Raw genomic sequence first — 27,755 nt, 5'->3', positions numbered from 1 at the left:
GCAACTGCATGCATAAAAGTATCAATATTAAAAATATTACCATTCCAAGCTAAGGGAATATAGTGTGCTGGATTCATCAGAGGATTGGGAAGAAAAAGGACAAATTCCAATCCCAGCTCTTCCAGTGTCCTGGTGTGTGGTCTTTGGTAAAGTCCTGAACCTTTCTCGATCAAATTCAGCTCTGGAATAATTGGGAATAACGGCAGTTGAAAGCACCAGCTTACAGCAGGGCTGAACTTGGACAAAGAAGACAAGGGAGAGTCATTTGTTAAAGGGGGTCATTAATACTTAGCTGATACAGGGCTGCTGTAAGACTTTACTCAGCATTGTAAAGTATTCTGCTCTCAAGGGCTTTATTCCTTACATCTACGACTGAATTTAACCACCCCCTTCTACCCATTATTTCTTTACAATTCCCCAGGTGAGCAAAGGTTTATTTCTCTGTCGGAGCATAGCTCAGTGCCACTGGCTACCCTTTGTCTCACAGAGCCTGAGGCCTTGGCTACACTTGCAGATGTGCAGCGCTAGGAGTTACAGCTGTGTTCGTACAGCTGTGTAGGGAAAGCACTGGTGTGTGGCCACACTCACAGCTACCAGCGCTGCAGTGTGGCCATATTTGCAGCATTTGCAGCGCTGTTGGGAGTGTTGCATTATGGGCAGCTATCCCAGCGTTCAAGTGGCAGCAACGTGCTTTTCAAAAGAGGGGGGTGGGGTGGAGTGTGACAGGGAGCGGGGGGGAGAGAGAGAGAGTGGATTTTTGGAGCTGACACAGCTCCCTGCCTTGCAAAATCTGAACATTTCCTCGACCCCTCATTCACTCTTAACTGCAAATAGCCTGCAGACCAGATAAGCAGCTGCTCCAACGGACTCCCTTTCTCCCCCTCCCCGCTGTTTCTCTCCTCAAGCAAACACTAGGCTGTAGACATTCATCCCCCTGCCTGCCTCATTCACAGCAAGGTAGTGGGTTATCTCAATTGATTGTTCACAGTCAGTTACAGATTGATCACAGCAAACAAGAGCTGTGTTTGTTTTTTAGATAAGCAGCTCCCGGAGCCCCGAGTTCACAACAAAACAAAGAGAGGCATCATAACAAAACAAAGAGTAATTTAGTTACAAGCATTCTGGGATATCTCCTAATACCCTGGAGGCCAATAACAGCGCTGGTGTGTGGCCACACTTGACGAGCAGCGCTGAATCACCAGCGCTGCACTCGTTATACCCCAAGCAGACTAGGTGTACAGCCAGCGCTGCAGCCAGGGAGTTGCAGCGCTGGATGTGCCTTGCAGGTGTGGACAGTTACTAAGTTGCAGCACTGGAAAGCCTCCACCAGCGCTGCAACTCTCCAGTGTAGCCAAGCCCTGAGTGATATACACTACAATGAGGGCACCTGGAATCAGGGATGTGTGCCAGATGCAACTGGATGTCACAATGCTGCATAGAGAAATTTTATACTTTCCCTGGAAGAATCAGTATCCCAGCAACCATTTCTTACTGATCTGAGGACTGGCCCCTGAGTGACACTTATCTGAGCTGGGAATAAACTAGTCCTCATGCTGTAGCATTCCATAGTGTTTTATATCTCTGAGGTCCCCTCCTCAGAAAAGCATGACAATACATTGACTTACAGGTCACAGCAGGTAATGGGGACCACCCCTATTTGTATCTGTAAGGAGATGGTGAGGTTAAGTATTGAATAGTAGTAGCGTTCTAAGCTCGGACCATAAAACTGTCATCTCTGAAAATTAATTTAATATAAAATACACCTTTAAAAATATTGACAAACACATAATTTAGTGTTAACACTAAATTATCTAACACGTTTGGTATCTGTATTTTTCACAGAGTAGTAGGTAGAGTTAGTCATAACAAAATGAACACAGCATATAAACAGTCTTGTTTTTTCCCCAAAGCAGAAATAATTCAGATACTTGCAGAAATATACTAGGGTGGGGAAAGATATCTCAGCTTGCTTTTAGGACTGTTAGATCATCGTTTCAGCACTATTTCACATATTACTATTCTTTCTCAGCAAAAGTATCTCTGCAGCATATTTTCATCTTTCTTTGCAACTGGGGACACAGAAAATTATTCAGTTCTCAAATAAGTTTTACAAAAGCTGAAAACAAGAATTAGGAGGACAACAATGTGAATTATGTGGGGACAAATATTGCATATCCAGAATGCCAAGTCTATATTGTATCAGTAACAGACAGATTTCAGTAGAAATGCATACACACTATACCCTATATTTTATTCTATTTTTAACCTTATATCTATTCTGAATGCTATGTGTTCAGTGCTCTCAAGTGTTACAGATGTTTTTAAACTTCCCTAATATTTTGAAGTAAATCATAATTCATGATCATAGCTCACATCACTTATTCTCTGCAAGTGGTTTTAGCATTAAAAAGCTATTCAGCATTGAAAAATCCCCAAATTAGTAGATTTCAAGTTCCAGTACTGTAGTAGTTTCAAAATGTGTGTCCTTCAGATAAGCTTGAATTGATTGTATCAATTCACTACATGAGTTACAAGGTTTATTCATGTTTGACATGGGGGTTTCAATCCCAGGGAAGGCCATACAGTAAACTGAGGTGCTGCTACCTCTAGTGCAATGCGTCTTCCTTTTTGCTACGTTTTCTTCAGGCTGTGGACTTGGCCGAGAATGACTGCAACATATATTTGTTCAATGGACTTTCCAATGTCAATTTTCAAGAGTTGGCTTTGGTGGCTCAAAATTTCCTCTTCGGAGAAACTTTAATTCTTGCAACTCTTGTGGTTGTAAACTCTGGTCCACTCCAGGAATTAGCTTGTAGCTTAAGGGAGATTCAATATAACCATTTCTGTAGAGACAGACCCGCTTGCAGAACTCAAAGGTGCTAAACATAACACCATAGTATGGGACAATCTGTGGGGGAAAAAAAAAGATTGAAATCAGTTATTAATTCGGAGTCACTATCAATATTCTCTACGCAGTTACAAAACTAGGATTTATTGGACTTCATTGTTGATTTGGCCTCATCAGGCCAATTGAGAATTTGACCCTAAATTAGTTGTGTCATTCTACAGGTATCAGACTGAGTTAAGACTTGGTTTATTATATACACAACCCAATTATAGCAAATTATTGTGAGGAAATGGGCTTGTGCTGAACTTTAAAACACCACAATGTTTAAAACAGTTAAGATTTGTTTGAACAGGAAATTGGGGATGCATTTTGTACGTGACAGAAACGCATCCTTTCTTTTGTCCCAAGCAGAGTCAATGAAGCTGTGCTGACTTACAATAGCTGAAATTCTGGTTCTTTATGCTTAGCCATTTTCCCTGCTCTCTCTCTGTTATTTCCCAAGTGTGTTTGAATAAACTTCCATCAAAAGGCTCTGCCACTTCCTCGAATACTTTTGATGAGGATGGTGTCATATGAAAGTCAGCAACTTGCAGATGGCCATTAAGACCAAACCAATATAGCTCAAACAGCTATACTGTAATCTGAGTATGGGCAAACCTCTACCGTTGCTGTCACAAACTGTCTAATCAACACGCTGTTCATAAGGCGAGGAGAAGAGGGACATCATGTGTGTTACAGTCCCAACCACCAATTAGTTGGTCATGTGTCTCAGATCGTATTTAAATACAGACTGATCAGAATGGAGGAAATCCGCACCTTGAGCAGATTGGCTGTGAGTCCACACCAGAGTCCGAGCACGCCCTTGGTCTTTATAGTTTGCCTAAAACAGTCAACCATGCCAGTAAAATGGACATCAACCCCTCCATAATGGGGAAGGCAAGGACTCTGAGCCTGTTCAAACAAAAACCACAACAGGTTAATTATTTTTAATTGAGTTGATTTGTTTGTTTATTTCCTTCACTTCTATAGGTGTTCAACATTTAAATGCTGAAGCAGGAGGCCTGTGTCTATTTACCATGCTTTAGTCAATTATATTTTAAAGAATTAACAATTCTGCCTGAGGTCTTATTGCAAGGAAACCAGTTGTGGGGAGGGGGGGATATCTGAAATGTAGAGTATAGGAGAAGTTTACTGTTAATTCTGTGCTGCATTGTACATGGCATCACTTGAATAACACATCCAAGTCACCCCCAAACACAGTAAGATTTAAACCATCAAAATGCAAAGTCACATGAGCACATGATATTATGTCATAATCTACCAGACCAGTGTGCACTTAGTTCATATGGAACAAAAGTGCAATGGGTCATTCTGAGCAGCAAAATCCTTTCACCATTAATCTCTCACTGTGTTAGAACAGTTAGGATGGCCTGATCTTCAGTAATCTGATCCTCATCCATCTGTATGGACACAGATGGAAGTCTACTTTGCATGTGCAAATCAGGGATTTGTTCATACATATGACAAGACAGACTCTTTTCCAGACAAGCGATTCAGGCATGTGATTGCATATGCCTGTCTGATCACTGAAGATCAGTAATTTTATATTAGTGGCAGTGATCTTATATTAGTGGGAGTTTAACTGTTAATTTATTGGTGAATATTGATATAATTCTCTTACATTTCCCCAGTGATCTATAACAGCAAGTGGTGGAATACTCCTCCTTAGTTTGGCTGAAAAACCCACAGCTTCCTCAAGGTGATAATCCTGTAACAACCTTCTCTATCAAACTGACAACTGGTGATGATTTCTAGATGCATCTGCTCTAGAATGTCAATCGTTTGGCAGCCCTAGTAAAAAATGGAAACATATTGAAGACTAAAATCATTCCTGCTGTAAGTGGGTGCAGCTAAATAGGTTTTAACAGAGTTGTGTCCCCTAATACCATAGGTGAATTTTACCCTAACGTTTTAGAAGACAGAAAAAATACTTAACATATTTTTATCCTTAATATACCCCCTTTTCCTAGCAGATGGTGGTGGTGGTGGGTGTGGGGGGATTAAACTCTGGTCTCCTAGAACTCATGTGTGTTCTAAGCATTAGGCTAAAAGTTATCAGGTGGGCGGGGGCAGCAGCAGCTCCTAACTGGAGCGAGGCAGGTGCCTAACTCATTCCCGCAGGAAATGCCTTAGGTGCCTAAGCCAGGTGACTCCAGGCAGCTGATTCCCATTTGTGGCTAGGTGCCTAAGTCTGGGGTGCAGGGAGGCAGCTGTCTCCATGACAGGGACAGGGTTGAGCAGCACCTCCCTCCCCTCATTGTTGATGTCTTCCTTGGCTCGCTTCACTGGCTCCCTGCCTAGTGCAGTGGCTTTTGAGGGTCACATTCTAAGGCTCCAGTCTCCCCCCATTCATTGTACAGGAGCACAGGCACCTAACTTGGCTTGGGGAATCACAGTGGTGATCCTGTGATTTTCTGGGCACCTAAAAAGTTAGGCACTGTGACACTCAGCATTGCAATGCCTAAACCCGTTTGTGGATCTGGGCCCAGATTCCTTAGGTCAACGCACAATCAGTGCATGGTAACTGGGTGGGATTTTTGAAAGCACCCAAGAGAGGTAGGAGCACAAGTCATTCAGGCACTTCTGAAAATCCCACCCCAGTCACTAAAAACCCGGGATGGATTTGACACATGCTTCTGCTTTCCAAAGTGACAGGGATACTTTGAAACAGATTCCAAAAGCCCTGGAATCTGTGGACAAGTAGTGGAAAAGGGACAACTAGCTAAAATACTTGAGGAAGATGACAATGCTGCTAAACAGATGCATCCTTTCCTTTCTTTCCTGCCCAGTGTGCAGAGGAGGACTTGCAAGAATTAAGTGCATTGGTTTAGCTTAATCGCTTTAGCCATTATGTACACTGCAAAGGCACACATCAAAGGGTGGCACTTTTGTGTACAATACAAATGTGGGGTACGATGTACTTCAGATTTAAATAAGATTCGGTAAGCAGTAAAACTACTCTGGTAAATGTTAAAAAAGAATGGTAGGTCTCAAAGAACCAGATTTCTAATTTGCCTACAGACTCTGATCTCTAAAGTGATTTATTGAGAGATTATTCATAGTAACATTCACCATTGTAAAAACCATTATCAAGATTTTTAACTGTGGTGCCTGGTTCATACTCCCACCTTTCTGCCTTATCAGAGCCATAAAAAGTTTTTCAAGCCCTTAGACACAGTACTTGAGAACCAAAGGAATCTCAAAGGAAGTGTCAGCCTAAAAACAATGGCACAACTTAAGTCAAAGTTATTTTATCCAGTAGTTCAAGTTAAAAAAATTAGGTTTTGAAAAAGGATTTTACAAAGCTAGAAAATATTATTTAAAAAATTTCATTTAACACTATTTTTAATGAATCTGTGAACTCAGGAGTTGTAGTCTATGACTGGAGAATTGCAAATATAGTAACTGTTTTTAAGAAAGGAAAAGAAAGTGATCTGGGCAGCTACTGGGCCCTTAGTTTGGCCTCACTGTATGCAATGTCTTAGAACACAATTTTGAAAGAGAAAGTGATTAAGGACAGAGGTAAAGAGTTCCTCAGTGGCCACACTTAGGATCAATGTTATTTAACATTTTCATTAATGTCCTTGGCACAAAAAGTGGGGGTATGCTAATAAAATCTGCAGCTGACAAAAAGCTGGGAGGTATTTTCAATACGCAGGAGGACTGGAATATCATACAAGAATATGTGGATGATGTTGAAAACTGGAGTAATAGAAATGGGATGAAATGTAATAGTGCAAAATCATGCATTTAGGGATTAACAACAAGATTTTTTGCTATAAGCTGGGGACATATCAGTTGGAAGTAGCAGGAAGAGAAGACAGATTTGGGTGTATTGGCTGATCACAGGATCACTCTGAGCCATCAGTGTGATGTGGCCATGAAAAAGGCTAATGCAATCCTAGGATGCATCAGGCGAGGTATTTCCAGTAGAGATAGGGAAGTGTTACTACAATTATACAAGGCACTGGTGAGACCTCATCTGGAATATTGTGTGCAATTCTGGTCTCCCATGTTTAAGAAAAGATGAATTCAAACTGGAACAGGTGCAGAGAAGGGCTGTTAGGATAATCACAGGAATGGAGAACCTACCTTACAAGAGGCGACGTAAGGAGCTTGGCTTGTTTAGCCTAATAAAATGAAGGATGAGGGGAGCTATGATCACTCCTCTCCCTCCCTACATCAGAGGGATAAACAACGGGGAGGGAGAGGAGTTATTTAAGGGCCAATAGCACAAGAACAAATAGATATAAACTGGCCAATAGTAAGGTTAGTCTTGAAATTAGACGAAGGTTTCTAACCATCAGAGGAGTGAAAATCTGGAACAGCCTTCCAGAGGAAGTGGTGGTGGCAAACAAACATAATCTGGTTCAAGCCTGAGCATGACACGTTTATGGAGGTGATGGTATGGTGAGATTGGCAACAATGGCATAGGGCCCACTGGCAACAGCTATTAGCAAATACCTCTAGTGGCTGGAGACATGACACTAGATGGGGAGGGCTCTCAGTTACTACAGAGAATTCTTTCCCAGATGTCTGTCTGGTGGGTCTCACCCACATGCTTAGGGTCTAACTGATCAGCATATTTGGGGGTCGAGGAGGAATTTTCTCCCAGCTCAGACTGGCAGAGACCCCGGGGTGTTTTTGTTTGTTTGTGCCTTCCTCTGCATCATGGGTCACTTGCTGGGTTGAACTAGTGTAAATGGTGGATTCTCTGTAACTTGAAGTCTTTAAATCAGGGTTTGAGGACTTCAGTAACTCAGCCAGAGGTTATGGGTCTATTACAGGAGTGGGTGGGTGAGGTTCTGTGGACGGCGATGTGAAGGAGGTCAGACTAGATGACCATGATAGTCTCTCCGGCCTTAAAGTCTATGAACTTAAATGCAGGGCCGCCCAGAGGATTCCGGGGGCCTGGGGTCTTAGGCTGCGGGGGGCCCCCGCTTTGGCGGTAATTCGGCGGCCGGGGGTCCTTCCGCTCTAGGACCCGCCACCGAAGTGCCCCAAAGACCCGTAGCAGGGACTCCCCGCCGCTGAATTACCGAAGCGGGACCCACCGCCAAAGTGCAGCCGGGTCTTCGGCGGTAATTCGGCGGTGGGGGGCCCCCGCTGCGGGTCCTCGGGGCACTTTGGTGGCAGGTCCCGGAATGGAAGGGCCCCCCGCCGCCAAATTACCGCCGAAGACCTGGCTGCATTTCGGCGGCGGGTCCCGCTTCGGCGGTAAGGACCCCCCGCCGGCGAAGACTGGGAGCGGAAGCAGCTCTGGGGCCCCCGGAGTGAGTGAAGGACCCCACTCCAGGGGCCCCCAAAAACTCTCGTGGGGACCCCTGCGGGGCCCGGGGCAAATTGCCCCACTTGCCCCCCCCTCTAGGCGGCCCTGCTTAAATGAAAACTTTGGTTTGGTTATCAGGTGATGCTGGAGGATTTACACATCCCTACAACTGCACTAGAGCAGGAGAGCTAAAAGTGAAACTAACTGAACAGCTCAGACTAGTTTCACTGGCCAAGCTCTGCAGAAACCTAACCTGGTTTATATAACGGGGAGAAGTGGTTAATTGCTTATTCAAAAGAACAGACCCCCAGAGTATACTTTTTATGGGTAGCAGAACACTTCACAAAGCAACTTTTACTCCTGTCTTTTGATAGAGCTTGGGTCTTTAGGTTGCTGAACAGACCAAAGGAGCAAGGCTTTCCTACTAGCTGAATCGACAGCCAATTGTGACCGGACATCGTCATCACCAATGAGGACCAGATCATCAAAGTGGATGTCACAGTGCCCTTCAAGAACAGGACCCAAGCCTACCTGTCTCATGGTAACCCTTAGCTCTCAAAGTGTCAGTAGAGAAATATGCCCCTCTGGCTGATACCTTGAGAACTAAGGGTTACCAGGTACAGACAGACGCGCTGATCATAGGAGTCCTGGGCACATGAGACCCCAGTAACAAGCGAGTGTTGCGGGAATGTGGAACTGGTCAATGCTACACTCGGCTGATGCAGCAACTCATGGTGTTGGATGCCATCAGGTGGTTGAGGGACATCTACACAGGACATGTCACCAGACATCAGCAACACCAGGAGGGATGAGCTGGTGTGCTGATGAGAAGCGCAGTGGAGAAAGTAACTGAAATACTTTCTGTAACATGTCATTCCATATTCATTATGAAAATATGCTTATGATATAAATAGGACATAACTAAGATATACTTTATGCAAGATGGCTCATGTGAGATATCATTGGAAAGGTTAGGATTTACTGAATGAAATTATCCAGTTTGTATGCCTGTATCATTTCTGTATCTGAAATTAGGAATATGGACTATGTATCTGTATTTCAACTATGCTACTTTGGGTGACGCCTACTGCGAACACTTCAGGTTCAACAATGGAAAAGCCAGACAGGGTGGATGGTCCATCAGCGAAGACAATGGACTGTGAAAAGCTTGGCCTTCCTGTGAACTCTCCATACTGCCACTGACTCATGGATGCTGTGATCCTATAGAGTCAGGCGGTCTTGTTCACCTGATACTAAAACATTACCTGGGACTTCTTGTAACTTTCCCTAACACTGTAAGGGAAGGGGGATGGGGTTAAGTTTGGGAAACAAACTAATCCCGCCTTATGTAAATCCTGTTTAAGGGTGGGGGAGGAAGGCAAACAGGACTCCTCCTCTCCCTGGCCTGTTTGTCCAAGAAGAAAGACTGCAAAAGGGAAGGCAAGGGGGGAGTCCAGACTGAGGCAGGGGTCCAGTTTGAAAAAGACTCTGAACCACAGAAGCTTTGCAAACTGCCCGCAAGACTATCTAGGGTGACAAATACTATTGGTAACCAATTTCTTTGGCGAAACTAGCTTAGCTTGCGTGTTTGATTTCATTTGCTTAGTGATCAGCTTTGTTCTGTTTGTTACTCTTTTACCACTTAACATCTGCCCTTTACGGTTAATAACATTTGTTTTATTATTAAACCCAGTTTCTATAATTTCTAACTGGGGGGGAAGGGCAGGAGAGAAGAGAGGGGCAAGAAGTGTGCACACCTCTCTCCACATTGAGGGAGGGGGAAAATTTCATAATATATCTTCTGGTCTGCACTCCAAAGGAGGTGGACATCTGAGTGCTGGAGCAAGTCCCTTAAGGTGAGCCCCCCAAAACTCTCTGTCTGTCTCTGTGTGTGTAGAGCCTGGCTCAGCAAGACAGGGTAAAGGGGGCCCATGCTGGCAGAACAGGTAGACTCCGTGGCATCTCAGCACATCAGGTGGCTTTGCAAAGGGTTCAACCTGTCACACTTTCCTCATGGATTGTATTTTCCAAATGGACAACCTACCATACAGTCTCAATTACTGAGGGACAATCTTCACTCATTGATATATTTTGCTTTCCACAACCAACTCTGTACAACTTTTCCTGAGTGAGGTACCCAAGTATTTGGATTCTAAATATCTAAACTGTATTGTTAAACTTATTCACCTAAATTTGGGTTAGTGCTGATTATATACTATATGTATCTTATGACTTTAAAAACAAACTGTATTTGTGGATAATCTAAGCACTATACCCAGATGTATAGACACTCTTTTCTTAACCTCTGCACTATATAATTTTTTTTAACATTAGCTTTAATACATTTTTTTAAATCTATTCTACTTTATATGTTCCTTATGGTGCTGTGAAAGAAGAGGTATTGTATGGAAGGGGCTGTGCTGATGATAAAGAAAGAAATTCAGGTTGCTAATCTGCATTCCTTAGGTTTGTGATGGATGCAGTGGGTACTTTCATTGTTAAATCTATTAGTCAGTAGAACCAGTTTTGCACTTATCTCCCAAGTACAAAACAATCTTTTAGGCTCCAGCGGGCTTTGAGTAACTCACACACTAATGCGTGCACTCAACTCAGACTACCCTAAATTTGATAGTCTAAGACCAGGAGACCACAGGATTTATTTTTTAAAGGTGAAGCATCATGGCAAAATTCTTCCCCAACAGAGTACAGTAATGTGCTGTTTGCAGACCCTACAAACACCATCCCACCTATAGCCTGTAATGCCAGGCTAAGGTCAAAACCATATGATGCGACTTTAGGGAGTGATCTTGCAGACCTTACAAGACAAAATGCTTAATTATTTCTCTGTTCCCCCAGCCTGGCGTTTCTCACCCACTGGGACCACGACCTGCGGTTCACACACTGATTTCCAATGGGAATTCTGCTTAAGGATGGACAGATTGAGCCTTTCAAGAGTAAATCATGTTATCACGAGGGACAAGGATGAGACCTTTTAGACCAGATTATCTGACAAGGTGGGAGGGCTTCTGGTTTTTGTGCCTGCAGTTTTGCAGGCAAACAACTGCATACAATTTTGCACCAGCCATTTAGGACATGTAGATTTCCACGTAGCTGATTTGCTGGCATTATCAGATATTTAAGTGACCGACACTGCATCCAGGGGCGGCTCTAGAAATCAGGCTGCCCCAAGCAGCGCGGTGCGCTGCGCCGCCCTTTCCTGGTCCCGCGGCGGGTCCCCTCTTCCCGCGGCTCCGGTTGAGCTCCCGCAGTCATGCCTGCGGCAGGTCCACCGGAGCCCGGGACGAGCGGAGCTGCCGCAGGCATGACTGCGGGAGCTCAACCGGAGCCGCGGGACCACGGCACCCGCCGCAGTCATGCCTGCGGCAGCTCCGCTCGTCCCGGGCTCCGGTGGACCTGCCGCAGGCATGACTGCGGCAGGTCCACCGGAGCCAAATGCCGCCCCCCCGGGAAAGGGCCGCCCCACGCGCCTGCTTGGCGCGCTGGGGTCTAGAGCCGGCCCTGACTGCATCTATGAATGTTTATACCCACAAACTACAGGCACAAGATGGAGGCCATCTTGAAAATATGGCCCTAAATACAGACTCTTCTTCCTTTCCTAGGGGATAAAATGTATGTTAGTATGAAACTCTGTTTTGGAGGCACTTTACCTTCTAGGGGTGTGGTATGAATGACCCAGGAAGGGTGAAAGATCAGTTAACAATATATTCCTGTAATAATGGGGATTTAGGATTTTGATCACTAAATGTAGTAATCTTATTGATACAAATGTATACACATTCAAAAGATCACCACTAAAAAAACAACAACTCAGTAGTGAAGGAAAGCAATTTATGATAAAGCTCAGCAGTTCATTTCACTTAATCCGGAATCTAAAATAAGAACAGTGAAGTCTTTTAAGGCTGGGTTAATAGGGACACTTGCAGCAGCAAGATGTAATCATAATTGAAAGGAAACGGATGGCCAAATCCTGCAGTCCCCACTCAGGCAATCCTCCCACCAAAGTCAATGGAAATTTTCATTCAATGCGGACTAAACGATTTGAGCCTGAAAGAATATTTTGTTACCCAGAGATGGCAAACAATTTCAAAATGCAAATAAAGAACCAGTACTAAGAACATGTGAACCATTTTACACAGCAGGGACCAAATTACAACCTACAATATTGCGGACAGATTAACCATGGACCAGAATATACAGTAAGCCCACACAGGGCATTCAGACATGTGGAAAGGTAATCTGCTGTGAGGTAACAGCAGTCAATTGTCTCCAGAGCCATAGATGAGAACAGCTGACGTTCAGCTGCCTGCACTCTAGGAACACCTTGTCCTCTTCTCCGTAGGTAGAGGGAAAAAAAGCCCTGATTTGCGGTCAAACTCTGCCTCTCTTGCTGAAATCACCGGGGCAGCTCCAGTGAGCAAAGCAAGCAGAATTTGGCCTCTAGCACGACATTAAATAGGTTAGGATGACGGCTTTTGTATTCTGTGGCTTCTGCCTTTGCCATGGAATGCACCCCCTGCTGCTGAGCCCTAAGTGTTCATTAAAAAGAGAGTTTGCTTTTGCTTCTATGCTCATGATTATGAAGATACCCTTGAAATGAGGACGGAGGCCTTGCCTATAGAGTCAGTGCAATCCCCTTGTATACACACTCATTTTGGCTTTGGAGTGCCTTATATTGATTTAGCTCAAAGTGGTAAGAAACGGACACAAGCTAAAGCATTGTTTGCATGCAAAAGTTGCACTGGTTTATTTAAACTGGTGCAAACCCCTGTGCAGACAATCTTGGGCCCAAATCCTGCAACCATTCATGGTTAGCTTCACGTATGGTGACTTGTCCCACTGGTTTCAGTTGGGCTACTCTCTGTATGCAAAAGTAAGTATTTGCATAAGTCTTGACAGGACTGGGGCATTATTTTGGTTTCAGAGGGGCAGGGGCCTATTGCAGTTTAGTTTATGGTCATTAGCAACAGACTGAAGCTAAAGTGAAAGAGAAGGTTTAAACCACTAGAAGAGTGTCCACAAAGCCTTTTGCACAGTTATCAGTTTAAAATTACACATTAAATTATAGCAGTGCAACTCTGTGTATAGATAAACCCATAATTGATACAAGGCTCTCTTAATTGATTTAACCGTGTACACACCCACCCACCCACCCCACTGATTTCATTACTTCAGTTTCCAAACAGTCCCTCTCTTAACCGTCTCTCTTGGTTAAATTCCAGCACAGGTAAATACATTCCATTCAGTCTGTCTCCTGCAGTTTCAATCAGATACAATAAGTTTAATTTCCTTTCCCAAAAAACTATGGAGCAGTGCTGCTGAATGACAAACAGCTGCCTCAGTACACCTCAGAGATGGCTGCATTTCACTGGTGGGTAAGTGAGGCCTATAGATGCCTCCCCTTCCACAAAGAGATGTTTATTTAGCTTAATTCGCTAAGCGGTTTGAGATCCTTATTACTCCTAGCATCCTGCCTCCTTGGAGAAAAGAGGCTATAGAAAAGCAAAATAGTAGTATTTATTACCAACCAGATCAGGACTTTTAAATCTGTTCAGTTCCAGGGGAGGCTTCACAGGGCTGAGGAAGGGTCAGCGATGACCAGTCCTACTGCTAATTATTTTTATTGCCTTTTCATGTAAGGGAAAAAAACAAACTCAAATCAACAACAAAACCTACTGTACTACAAAATGTTAACACCACCGTTTTATGAGGACAACCATATGGATAGCCCGTCTCCCGGTGTCTCTCCTCTGCTTTCTGGTTTCTGAGAAAAATGCCTCAAGTGGTTGGGCCAGAGAAAAGCCAACTAGAGCTTTGTCAGAAGGAAAGTCTCACATTTCACTGAGGCAAGAATTGTGCCCCAACTGGCCAACGGTAGTTCCTAAGGCAATAGGGCTCATGTATTTTGCTCTTTAACAACTTCAGAGACTGAGCTGTATTAAGTATGTTAATTGCCAAATAAATAAAAAGTTGACATGGCCAGTATCTGGAAGTGATTGCAAAGAAAAAGCCCATAGAAAACAAATGGATTCTGATGTGACCCATTTGGTAACACTCCCCTCAGGCTAATCATGAGTTCAGGTCTCATTCCAGGACTTGGGCTCATGTCTAATGCTAACACTACAGTACCATGAGGAGAGAGGGAGTTTGGGATGGTGATAGGAATCAGGAGTTAGAAAATACAAGTTAGTTGATTAGTCACATTGCTTTGCAAACATATAAGAGAAATGCTCCATTGATGGAGGCATTGTCTCTCTCATGAAATAAAACGACAAATATGTTCCTGATGCACTGAAATCATCTGATCTACAGTCAGGGTGAGTGTTGCCTTTTAAGCACAGATCCTTTCTGCCTGTCCGGAAGTGACAGGTAATGTTGGAAGATCTCAGGGCACTTTTGAATCTCTCTCCATCTATGCAGAAGCAGAACAACACACTTTGATGCCAATTAAAAAAATATATAAACAGATTAATCCACCAAAATCTGCACAGTTTATACAAATAAATAGTTGTGGGGTTGAATTAACAGGACAAATAGAGACACAGTCCCTTTCACAATAAAACCTAGCGTATTTAAAATGTATTGTGTACTAATAATGGATGCCCATTATACAAAGTATCTATGTTTTTAAAAAATCATTATTGCTCCTTATTATCTACACTGTAATATACCACTCTACTCATTCAAATAGTTTCATCTTTAAAAGGTTCCAAGGCACCGGCACATAAGGAGTTAAATAATAAACAGCTTTTGTGCAAAAGGTCCTAAAGCATGTATGCTTTTTAGATGTCATGTGAACCACAGGACCCAGAAGTTTTTTAAATAAATTGGCTCATGACTCAAATAACTTTCATATTCCCAGCTGGCAGGAAAACCAAATCTTGTAAATAGCAGGGATGCTATAGTACAAGTGCACTCAGAGACTGGCCTTAAAGCACTGGGAAACATCCCACTGCCTAAACGCTCTCTGTACAATTACTCCCACTTAGGTGGTGTTGGAATGTAACTATCTGACAAACCCTCATTTCAATGGCTCACATGGAGAATGCTTTTTATAATAAAAGACTATTGAATCCCATTTCCTTGTCCAGGCTTTCCTTATAACCCAGCTCTAAGAGTTGTGTTAGGCTGACATTTAGCACACAAGGCCCTAACTAGGGAGCTATTTTAACAACAAAAATATTATATGTAAGCTCTTTATTGACTTCAGATTGACTGTGTGCTCCATGGGCTCTAAACTGGGTTTAATGAGAGGTCAGCCATTCCTATAACGCAGTATGGCCCTTACTAAAGGTTTCAAAATCTGCTACTGCAAATTCACAGTAGTTAAATCACTTTTTGTTAATAAAAAAAAATTACATTTGCATAGCACCTATTATCCCAAAGGATCCCAAAGCACTTTACAAACTGATACAGGGCACTGGAACAATTTGTATAGTGGGGGTGCTGAGAGCCATTGATTCAAACGGTAAACTCTGTATATGATGGAAACCACTTCAAACCAGGGGGTGCTGTTACATCCCATCACGTAGTTCCAGCACCTATGAACTGATATATAAACTACACCCTATATTAATGCAATTCCCCACTGAAAAGCAGCCACTTCCAGGGTAGGGTGTGATAACAGCCCACAGCAACCCTGCACAACCGTTTAGGACGGGAAGTGAAGAACATCATATCCATTTGTTTTTGATTGCTCCAAAAAGGACAGTTACAGTCCACTGAATACATAACCTGGTGTCAGGGGCGGCTCTAGACAGTTTGCCGCCCCAAGCACGGCGGCATGCCGCGGGGGGCGCTCTGCCGGTCGCTGGTCCCACGGCTCCAGTGGACCTCCCGCAGGCTCCATCGAAGCCGTGGGACCAGCGGACCCTCCGCAGGCACGCCTGCAGGAGGTCCACCGGAGCCGCGGGACGCTGCCCTCCCGGCAACTGGCAGAGCGCCCCCACAGCACGCGCTTGGCGTGCTGGGGCCTGGAGCCACCCCTGCCTGGTGTTAAAATGGGAGTGCATCATGTGAAGATGCTTCCATACAACAGGCTACATTCCTGTGAGAGGTTTCTTCATAACACATGGAATGGTGTGCAATCAATGCCAAATATATATACACTGATCCTGTAAATAGCTGTTAGGAGCTGAACTCTGTTAGCCTTAGTCTACACTAGAGAAGGTTTGCTGGTCTAGCTATATCAGCAAACCCTCCTATCTGGCTGAAGAGAACAGCAGAAAGAGATCATCTAGAACTCACTTTAATGAAGGGGCAAGGTCCTCTGGTGTAGTAGTAGATATTCATCTGGGAAATTGGATGTTGGTTTAAACAACTCCTCAGTATCTTTCATGCTACTGATGGAAGATGAGAGTACCAGTAATTGGCAGTTTTTATTTGGGTTTGAATTAGCTTAGAACTGTTAAGAGAGTCCTAAGGAAGCAATTAAAAATCCTCAGTCCTTCTCCTCCCCTACATTTGCTTTTAATATTTGCAAACAAACATTGCATCATTGTGCTAGTGCATGACAGCCTAATAAAGACATTAATTAGAAACTAACTATAAATAAAAATGAAACTGATTAGACTATTTTCATTGTTCAAACTGAACGAAATGCAAGAAGTGAAAAAGAAAAATTATTTTGAGGTTTAATATCTATGGTGTTATATGTAACATACAAATTTATTTAATATATACAATTTTTAACCTAAAGTGACCCCTATAATGCCAATGGAACACAAATCAGCTATGCAAAATTTCGTTAAAATTTAACGTGAACATTTTAGTGAGGTTTTCAGCAAATTCTTGGATTCAAACAAAGATTTCACAGTACATGTTAAAAATGTCAACTCAACACCCCCTATGTTTTTCTTCTAAACTTTGAATAAAAAAAGTAATCCAGCTATTTCCTTTTTCAGTCATTAGGTTTGTATCCTGCCTTCTAATACCTTGTGCACTATGATGGGCTATGAAAAAGGGCATCTCATATTGGAGGGAAGGCTCTAAGTCTTAAGCAAATTATTGCTTAGGTGAAAGAGAACCTATTTCTTCTAAAAGTTGATAACACAAAGTGTTACTGAGAAATTCCCCTCTGACTAACCCCATCCTCTAGATTCACAATATAAGCCATATGTTCCATGCCAAAACATGCATACTGTACCTCTCAATTCTCTAACATGCCAATCAGGAGCAAAATGAAAAAAGGAAGACAAAGGGATAAAATTAGGATAATCACAACAGAGAGAGAGGGCTCACACATTCAAAATGACTAACTAGAATTAGTTTTTAATTAAAAAAATCAAAAAGCATTCGACTATATTTAACATCAAATATAGCAACTTTTTAAAGAAAAGCTAAACATGGTAACTATAACACTGAAGGTAAAGTGGGGAAGGGGAGAGCCATTGTTACAGGAACAAGTTTGACAGAGTAAATCACCACCAAAATGTAAAATAATGGAGAGTCCAATCCTGTTCTATTGAAGTCAGTGACAAAACTCCTGCTGACATCAGTGGGGCTGTAGATATGTAACACTGGAAAGGATGGATCAAGGTGAGTGTGATACATATTATTAGTACTTAGTTCTTACATAGTGGTATGTCTCTTCAAAGCACTGTGCATACTACTCCTAACTGAGGAAATAAGTATTAGTCAGACATGGAAATAGATGGAGTTCAAGTAATTTGCACAAGGCTGTCTAGTAAATCAGTTACAGAGCTGGGATTAGAACTCAAGTGTTTCTAGATCCCAATCCGATTCTCCCTTCCTTGGATCAGTTCCAGACCACTGCTATATTAGTGGGGTCTAGGTCTTCTTCCTGATGGCTGTCCAGTTCTCTCTCTCAGGGGGATCTGAGAGAGCCTTGAGACTCCCCAATTGCTCCTGCCCAACACCAATATTGAGCCACTGGACCTCCTTCTGCAGGAAGACTGGCGAGACTCCTTTGGTAGCCTGCTAATTTCATTTCTTAAGTCCGCCCTAGAGCTCTCAGCTCCTCCTCACGCAGCAAGCAAGAGTCCAGGTCTGTGAAATGAACCAGAGTTTCCCATGTGCCACTGCAGAGCACTCATGCTAGCTCACTGGGGTAGCTAAACATTTCAGGACATCACATGTTTCTTTTCCCCAGTGAATAGGCTCACCAGATGGAAACAGATCAGAAGAGACAGTTGGGACAGAATCTTGGTTACGAAAGGTATTAGCGCCTCCCCCAATTTGCTTCAGCAAGAGGAGATTCAGGCCCTCAGCAGGCGAGATCAGTGTGGAACTGATCCCCCACAAGACTGAGCAACATGCTTATGCTAACTTTTAGAAACAACTTTGTAGACCGCTTCAACCCAGCTTCAGCCAGTCCCCAGTGTCAGCTGGGCTTTATACTTGGCAGTTTGAGCAAGTTCAACCACTCCTACTTATAAATTCAATCAATCCTGATTTGTTATTTTATGTATCCTCCTGCCTTCCCCACAGCTTGTTAATAAAGTGTTATGGGGAGCTGGGGGTCTTTAAGCTCAAAAAAGCACCTTAAGACTGTAAGGCACTTGACAAGTACATAAATTGCAGCAAAGTTCAAAACAAATCACTGTAGACAGAGAAAATATTTATATTTTTGATCAATTTCTTCTTTCTGGTCTTTTTTAAAAATACATTTATTTGCTGGAAGTGTAGTTCCAGCAAATAAATGTTCTCTACAGAGACAGGGCTAGGGTGACCAGACAGCAAATATGAAAAATTGGGACATGGGGTGGGGGGTGGTAAATAGGAGCCTATATAAGAAAAAGACCCAAAAATCAGGAATGTCCTTATAAAATCAGGACATCTGGTCACCCTAGATAGGGCAATAAACCCAGAGGTTCTCAACGTTCTATACAGAAGTACCCAACAGAGAGCAGCTGGCATTTATCTATAAAAAAAAACTGGTGAAACAGCACAACCTAGTGGCTGAAGAGAAATTATTTTTTTGCTTCCCCAACTGTACTGCTCCAGAGGAGCAAACTATAAATGGACCTTTTTAAACACAAGACCAGAAGCCTGTGAATTTTCCTTCTCACTATCTATGAAAACTTAATGCACAAATTATTGGTGCACTGAAATGTAGGTGGTTATGGCTAACGAGAAAAGCATGAGAATATGACCTGGTCCCTGCCTAATTCTCTTTAGGCTGCGCTAGCTATAAACGTACGTGGAATGTATGTAGGAACTCCAACACAGGGAACAATACAAGCAGCTCAAGTGGTGAAACAAGCCAACCGTTTCACATGAGTTTGGGGAGTTGGGGGGGGAGCAAAGCTCTGGATTCAGGACAGAATGTAGGGAAAAATCAGATTTCACACTATTTTGGGGAACTGTGTTACAACTGTCCTAAAAACAATAAGGGAATTTAAATCCCAGTTTGAACTGAGAGGGAACTAGTTTTCCTTATTAAACTATTTGGCAGAAGCATGAGCTTAGTAGATCTGAGGAGAGAACCAAAAGGAAGGGCTCTTCCCACTACTGAACGATCATCATACTAGTCCCAAAGTTTGTGCTCATGGAGGGTATCAGACACAGGGTGAATCTACACTGCACAAAAAACCCTGCAGCAGCGAGTCTCAGAGCGCAGGTTAACAGACTTGTCTAATGGATCTTGTGCTACGGGGCTAAAAGTAGGGTTTCAGAGCCAGGCTCCAGCCCAACCAGGGAATGTCTACAGCGCTATTTTTAGCCCCATAGCACGAGGTGGAGTCAGCTGATGTGGGCTCCGAGACTCGGCACTGTGGGTCTTTTTTACAACGTACAAGTACCCTTGGAGCTTAGAAATGAAGCCCTATGTTTACTTGTTGAATAGAGAAGCAGTGAACACTTCCACTTCAATAGGCCTGAACCCTGACTCAAAGGGGCCTCCCCAGGTAGTCTCCATCCCTTTTATTTGATTTCCATCCTGAGATTGTCAATAAGGCTGCCAATTATGATGGGAGCATTTATGATGTGGATACCTGCACACCTAAGAGCAGGATATCAGCTCGTTTGACATAGGCCAAGCAGCCTCCAGATGATGACATGTCTTTGCTACTCTGATGATGGTGATGAAGTTTTAATGAAAATAAGGGAACATCAAGAAATATTGTTGATCTCATGATACCACTTAAACTGGTCTTAACAAAACCTAAGCCAAAAATTCTCAGCCTTTAATGCCAGGAATAATTAAGCCTTTAATGCCAGGATTCACTCTTGGTAAAAAAAAGAATCACAATCAACTGGCTAATGCCCAGCCCCAAACTCCTGAAACTAATACTGACAATATGACCACCACCAAAATGGTAACAATAACGATGCTCCGTACCTGCATTTTCCTCTTTATGGTCTCAAAGGGGAAGGAGAGTGTCTGTGCTACCCCAGCTGCTAGGCAGCCATTTATGAAGTTCTGAAGAGGAGAGAAGCGAAAGCTGGGCTCATGCCATATTTTATTCAGATTGATGTAAACAAAGAACGAGCCAGCAGAAAACGGGATAGCGCCTATAAAGCAAACCAGACAGAAAAGATTCATGTGAGCACACAACACAGTATAATGAGAACTACATGCCTCCTCCTGGGCTTGTCTAAATGCCAGGGACTGTAAGCCAGTTTAAACCCTGCTTTGCGCACTTAGATCAGACTTAAATATCTAAAAACCTTTACTTGTTAGATATTCACTTATCAAGGGGATGTCTTGCTTATTTAAAGCTCAGGTTTTAGGGTCCAAATATGGCATTAGGTATTTACATTTACAACGGGGCTTGTATATTGTGTTGGTGTCTCTTACTGTTCTGGGCTCATGAAAGGTCAATCTTTTGTTCCACTCCTCACACAACTGAGTTGCACTTTAGCCCAAATTGATGAGTGACATTCTTCTCTCTTGCCTGGCATATGATTTCTGTTTTCCACGGTCACTAATTTTAAGTTTTGCTTGTAAGCTGTTAGTGCTCATTGTTTTTTGTCAGAATCAATTTATGTAACCATTTACAGTATCTTAAAATGTGGTATTCTGCAAAGCTACAGAGTAGAGAGAGAGTCAATAAATATTTTACAAAATAAATAAAAATGCCACATCTGCCTCAACTAACGAGGAATGCCACTGCTTTGACTCACCTTTCAGAGTACCATATTACGCCCACAGTGCACTATGGGTACACATCATTTTTCTTAAGTGAAGGAGGAATAGGCTGCCTCTAAATGCAACCAGGTAATCCAGAAAAGCTAGGCAAGTGTATCTTCTCACATTCTCTTAGCCACACCCATTAAAGATCAAACTGGCAGCACTTGCTCATAATTTAGAGACAACTCAGCTACAGCAGAAATAATAAACTTGTGACACAAGTTGTGAGCTATAGTGCTTTATATATCTAGATGTCCTCTACAGAGTCATTTTACTACTTGCACATTTAAAATGAACTGGGAAAACTTACAGGTGCGTCATACTGATGTTTCAATACATAATGTGAAGCTTAAAACAAACCAACAAAAAAAACCCACTCTTTCCCATTATTAGCTTACCTAATACAGTCAGTGAAACACCGCGATAAAGTGCAAGGAATCCTTCTTGATGATAAATTGTGTAAAAAGCATGAAGAATCCCTTTGTAAGATGGCTCCAACCGGTTCTGCACTATGAGTCGCGTTTTTACCACATCGGTAGGGTAAGTCACTATTGTTGCAACCGTGCCAGCCAAGCTTCCGGCCATGATGGCACTCCACTGGGAGATGTGGCCCAAGTCATCCATAAAGAGCACGACAAACCTAGAAGAGACAGATACAAGAGGAACTATTAATTAGGACTCAATAAAAATCAGGTATAAAAATAAAGATAGTTCTTGATGTAACTGTTCTTCTGCCCATCAGCTTATTTGATAAATAATACTTAGAATTTCAATGATGCATTTCATCCAAGGGTCTCAAAGCACATTACAAATCCTGAGCAAGCCTCAAAACCTCCATGAGGCAGGTAATAACAGTTGTAAACAGGGGGTAAACACGGCACAGAGCTCAGAATGACTTGACCTACGGTCACAAAGCAATTCAGTGACTGACTCTCAGTCCCCGGATATAACCACTAACCAATATCCATTTTCTTGGATATGAAGCACCAGCTCAAGAAAAACTATGAAAACTGTTAAGGGATGTCACACTGTAGTAGTTCAAAGGACCACTGGTTTGCTTTTCAAAAGAATTTTGGTTTAAACACAGGTCAGTAAATGAGAACCCTAATGAGCAGCAGTACCTCAGTCCCTCCTAGTCTCTGCCAGTGGCACATAATACTCTAGTCTCCTGTGGACTGTAATACTGCAGTTTAATTTTGGTGGTTGGGTTTAGTGTGCAGGTGCTGGGTGGTGTTTAGTGGCCTGTGATATCCTAGAGGTCAGACTAGATAATCTGGTGATCCCTTCTGGCCTTAAATCCTAAGACTCTGTATTTACATCTACCAAGATGAGTTACTGGAACTCAAAACACTACTGCACAGACTAAATATGCTAAAGGAGTCAACTGACTCAGTGTTTCAGTTATCAACAGGAGATCTGAGATGTGACTACTTCTCTCTACCAGTGTTTCCAATATACTGGCTACTCCAGTAGAAGTTATAGAAAAAATATGTAGAAATCTTCATTACAATCCTGAGAGCAGCAGAACATTCCTTGTTTCATTGTCTCAGGGTTAGAAGGGCTTCTCTTCTCATGGGGAAGACTCACACTCAAGAACTACACTGTGTCAAGGATTAAGTCTAGGTTTGAGTTTGCTATTAAAACATAAACATTGGCATATTTTGTATTTTTCCCAACTCAATGATAGTGTCCTGGAGTCTTCAAGGGTAGTCTGTGATTCTGGCATTTGTGATTCAGAGGACAGACTAAGGACTTACTCCAGTGCACACAGTACTCAAGTCAAATTAGAAATGAGCATGATGGATATCATGCAAGCAGCAGGAAATGAGCAAAGGAGAAGTCAGAGGGGAGTCAGAGCCTAGGGAGCAGCTCAGAAGGGCAGGGAGTGTGTGAGTGTAATGAAATTCCATCCTTTCCCATCAAGCCACCATTCCCTGGCTCAAAACATTCAATAACTTTCTAGCCAGACCATGTCCTTATCATTAACTAAATATTATTAGTGTTTATCTCGGTCTGCTGTTGTGTCTGTGCATGGTATTCCCCTCCTAGGAATCTCACAAACAAACCACAAGCAGCTTAATGCATTAGAGTGGGAGTGTGTGAGTAATTGTACTTGTTTTTGCCTAGCAGCTCCTCTCCACCCATAGCAATTGACAAGGATCTGCTGGGCAAATGAGAAGAGAAAGAAAACTGTCCATCCTCTCCTCTGAGCAGCTTACTAACCCAGCGAATAGTGGGCGCATTGTTTCAAGTAACATTCAGTCAGTCCATCTAAGAGTCACAGAATTGTTACAAAGCAGGAGGACCAAATAAAGCTGCTTGAGTCCAAATCTTGGTGCTCCACTAACTCATCTTCATCATGAACTGCACACCCAAAGCAATGATGATTCACTCGCTGCCGGGTGAAGGACAAGCCCATTACAAACAGTGGATGGCGTCAGCGTGGGTCGAGTCCCCTGTGGCGTGCCTGATTGGACAGCAGGAAAGTGAGCCCACTCTTTTTCCTTCCCCTCCCATACGGTTTGGGAAGCCAATGAACTGGAATAACCCGATCCTCCCAACCATACAGAAGTATCAAGCATACATCCTGCACCCAGCTGACCTCAATAAACCAACTGGCAAAAACAAAAAAAAACCCCAACCTACAAACAAACAGGCCCACCGCTTCAGAGACTGACTGCAAACTGCCTGACAGAAAAAGGAAATCCTAATAAATCACGCATTTCTGCTGAGTAATGTTTACAGAACTACTTCATATTGGTAAACACTCCTCTCGCCCTGCAGGATTATTTCCTCTAGTGGCTGTTTCTTATTAAAAAAGGGAGTTTTAATATGTAAATGTTGTTCAGTAGTTTTAAAGACTCTGTGCATAAAGATTAGAGATCACCATTAAGCTAGCATTACAGCTATAAAAATGAAGGCTCTTAGTTATGAGTCTGGTAAAATTAAAAAGATTGTTCTTATTCATTTTTGTATATAAGCTCATTTAATACAGATTTGTGAAAAACTAAAACTAAATACAACTAACAGTGCTTAAGAAACAGATGCTAGCTGCAACCTACTGTGACTTTAATTTAAAAAATATATATATCCCAGTAAATCACATATTGAATGTAACATTTACAGATTGTCAAACTGTGATAATTTGAAAGATATACGACTTTGTACGTGTTTGTATGGGAACACTAAAAGCTACTGCAGTAATTGAAACATAATAACTGAAAGAGCAAGATTATCACAAGAAGGAGAAACTTTGAACTTCCTTAAAGGGACACAGTCAATTTGAAATCTAGCCAATTAAAAACAAACGTTAAAAACAAACAGTCTATGGTTTGTTTTGTTTTACAATCATAGTTTCCCCTTTTAAAAAAATGTGTATCTTTCCCCTGCTGCTGTACTAGAGACAATCACAAACAGGGGAAATGGACTACAACATTGAGGCCTAGAGTGGGAGTATATGGGGAACAGAGAAACTGACAACACACCAAGCACTGTCCAACCAAGTAAACTGAAATAAATAGATAAAATAAAGAGAAGCCACATCTTTTTTCCTAATCTCTTTCAATTACAGGAAATTTAGGTGTTACTGAGTGCACTTAGCCACGAGAGAGGACATATATTCAAGCAGAAATGGGAGTTTTAATGTGAAGGGTCTCTGATGTTAATCTAAAAGGAGAAAATCTCCTTTCCAAGTGAGATCTGGCAAGTCAGCACATGCTAAATTGTAGAAAAGCGCAAGGAAACAGGTTTCATATGAAGTCAAACTGGAAAAAGTCTACTTGCTGACTTGGGAGACGTGAGGTTTCTTTTCGCAAATACTCATGATCAAATTCATCGTAAAGGGTGGGCCGGTCTGGATGGGTAAATTTCCCGATGATTTAAATCTGGATCTCAACTCGGTCAGCAGAGTAAACATGGCATGAGGTGCCAGTCCTCAGCCGCCGGAATGGTTCCTCTGAGCCGTAACATCTGTCTCCTTCCTGCACCCTGGGAGCTGGGAAACCCCTTTGCGGGAGCAGAGCAGATCCTGGCAGCGCCCCCAGCCCCCCAATGGCCCCGAAGCGCTTTGGCAGCGGGCGGGCCGAGCCGGGCAGCGCCCCGCGCTTACCTGCGGTAGGAGGCGAGCTGCAGGGCGCTGCAGGGGAAGAGGCGCAGGCAGGCGGTGAGGTTCCCCTTCCACAGGGCCCCGATGCCCTCGGCCTGGCAGACGCTGCGGCCCGCCGGCCAGAGCCCCCGCCAGGGCGGGGAGGCGCCCACCTGGGCCAGGACGGTGAGCAGCTCCAGCGGGGCGGTCAGGCTGAGGCTCAGCGCCCCGGCCAGCCCGGCGCAGCCCAGCCGCTGGCAGCCGGTCACCCGGCCGTCCCGCTTCCAGGTAGCCATGGGCTGCCCCTACCGCCTGCCCGGCTGCATGGTGCCCAGGCCGGGCAGCGGCGGGCTCCCTCCGCCTCCTCCAGGGACTGGCAGCCAGAGCGGCGCGCGGCGGCCGGGCCTCTGTGCGGGCCCCGGGCGGGGGCGGAGGCGGCGGCCCCTACACCGGGGTGGGCGGAGCTGCCAGCCGCATCGCCCCGCCCCGCCGCGCTGCCACTTGCCCTGTATTGTCACCGAGGGGCCCCGAGGCTCCTGCCCGCAGCCCGCAGGGAGCCCCCCGCCGCGGGCCTGGGTAACGCAGGAGCTAGGGCGGGACAAGCCCGTGGGGATTTCGAGTTTGAGGCCGGGCCGGGGGGGGTTTAGCTGGTGTCTGAACTCACCCAACCCGTCTGCTCAAATCCAGCCTGTTGGCTCCATTATATTAATGGGACTTCATGTGGGGCCTGTGTTTTGTGCTGTATCCAGCCGGTCAATACCGCCTCCCAGGCTCCGATAAGGCTCTCGTTTGCAGCCAGGGTAGGAGGCGATGCTGGCCAGGCCGGATGGAGGGGGAGGATGCAGTGGGACCCGGACTGCGGAAGGAAGAGGGTAGTGCTAGCAAAGCTATTCCTAGCTCTGCCCCACTGCCTTTACTTTTAGCAGAAACATCCCATCTTCAGTGGTCTCTGTAGGGCACAGCCGGGGGGTGGGGGTCCACTGCTATGATCTTTGCTATGAATATACCATTACTTCCCATCCCAGTTGAGGTGCCCCTCTCCTGCTCTGGGGTTTCCCTTATCCTGCAGCTTTATGAGGTTTGCCTCTATCTGATCAATAGTTCACTGCTTTGGATCTCTCCTACACCTTAGCATAGTGATTTCCTGCCATTGCTTCATTCTGTCTCTTTAGGCTTATTTCTTGTCATTGGGTTTATTTTGCATGGGATAGCAGGGCGTATAGAAGCTGGCATGGCCATTGCTGTGACTGTGATAGGAAGCACAGATGAAACTGAGTTTCCATCACCATTTAATCCCCGGATTAGTTCCCTTTGAAACAAAATGTCCTTGTCCTTTATCTGATGAGTCAGGGACACAGGAGTTTGTTATATAAATCAGATTATTCTGAATCTAGAAAATCTGCCACTGTATAAAAATAATTTGCATAAGACATGGAAAATTGTATTTAGGGGCAGATTCAGGCTAACTGAGGACTGGATTGCTCCAGACAACACGGCCCCAAATTTACCCACGTACTTCCAGAAGTGGGGTTGGAACACTGGGCTGGATCAGCCTATCCACTCAATCTGCCCATAGTCTGCTATTGCTTGTATTTAATGTTAGGTTATGTAATGTTAATGTATTTGCATTTATATGACACTTTACAAAGATTTGTTAATTAAGCCTCACAATGTCTCCAAGTTGTTATTAAATTGATTTATTCACTTACATAGCTGTGTTTAGCGCTCATCTCCCTGGCATCTGGACATCTTACCTTATTCAAATATATCTCTACAATTAAACAATACCTTCTACATACAGTCGGCAAATGCCCAGTGGCTACACTGGTAGCCCAAATGATAGCTCTTCAAGGACCTTTTAAAAGGTTCAATTAGCCTGCATAAGAAAATGCACGCTACAGAGCATGCTGAAGCCTTCCAATCACTGGCTCTGGGTGAACTGTGAGAAAATGCAAGCTCAGCATGTGAGGGTCTCTTCTAAAAAGCTTTGGTGCTGGGGCCTAGAGACTATTATCCAGAAATTGACAGAAAAAAAATAGGAGTAGAAACTATTTCTTGAATAATTGGGTTCCAACAATGTGTTTATAGATCATAACCAGAACCCTGGATGTTACTCAGAAGGGAATGGCTATCCGATGCAGAGCTCTGAGCACAGATGTACATTCCTTGCAAATGTGTAAGAATCAAACAGCAACATTCTGTAAGAATCTGAACTTCCAAAGGGTATTTCTGTGATGTAGTCACATGTTGGATCTGGTTCAAATATGTCCTGTTCTGGGTTTTGCCTTTCTTGTTAACTTGTCCACCAAGAAACATAAACTTCAGCTTACGATTCTTCCTGAAAATAGTTTTTTATTCCTGAAAACCTAGGGCTTTTCTATTA

At 43.6% G+C, this 27,755-nt stretch overlaps 1 protein-coding gene across 1 annotated transcript; it reads right to left on the bottom strand.

The window, feature by feature from the left end:
- Window positions 1-1,732: 1,732 nt before the first annotated feature.
- Window positions 1,733-25,792, bottom strand: SLC25A43 (solute carrier family 25 member 43). The gene is made up of 5 exons (XM_045031215.1): window positions 25,397-25,792; window positions 21,687-21,928; window positions 20,497-20,669; window positions 3,665-3,799; window positions 1,733-2,908 (listed from the first exon to the last, which is right to left on the bottom strand). The coding sequence occupies exons 1-5, from the start codon at window positions 25,666-25,668 to the stop codon at window positions 2,705-2,707; spliced, it is 1,026 nt and encodes a 341-aa protein (XP_044887150.1). The 5' UTR covers window positions 25,669-25,792; the 3' UTR covers window positions 1,733-2,704.
- Between the last annotated feature and the right edge of the window lie 1,963 nt (window positions 25,793-27,755).

Source organism: Mauremys mutica, chromosome 9 (genome assembly GCF_020497125.1).
Source record: "Mauremys mutica isolate MM-2020 ecotype Southern chromosome 9, ASM2049712v1, whole genome shotgun sequence".
Taxonomy (NCBI): domain Eukaryota; kingdom Metazoa; phylum Chordata; order Testudines; family Geoemydidae; genus Mauremys; species Mauremys mutica.
Note: the sequence above shows the minus strand (reverse complement) of the source record. Positions and strands in the feature narration are given on the sequence as shown.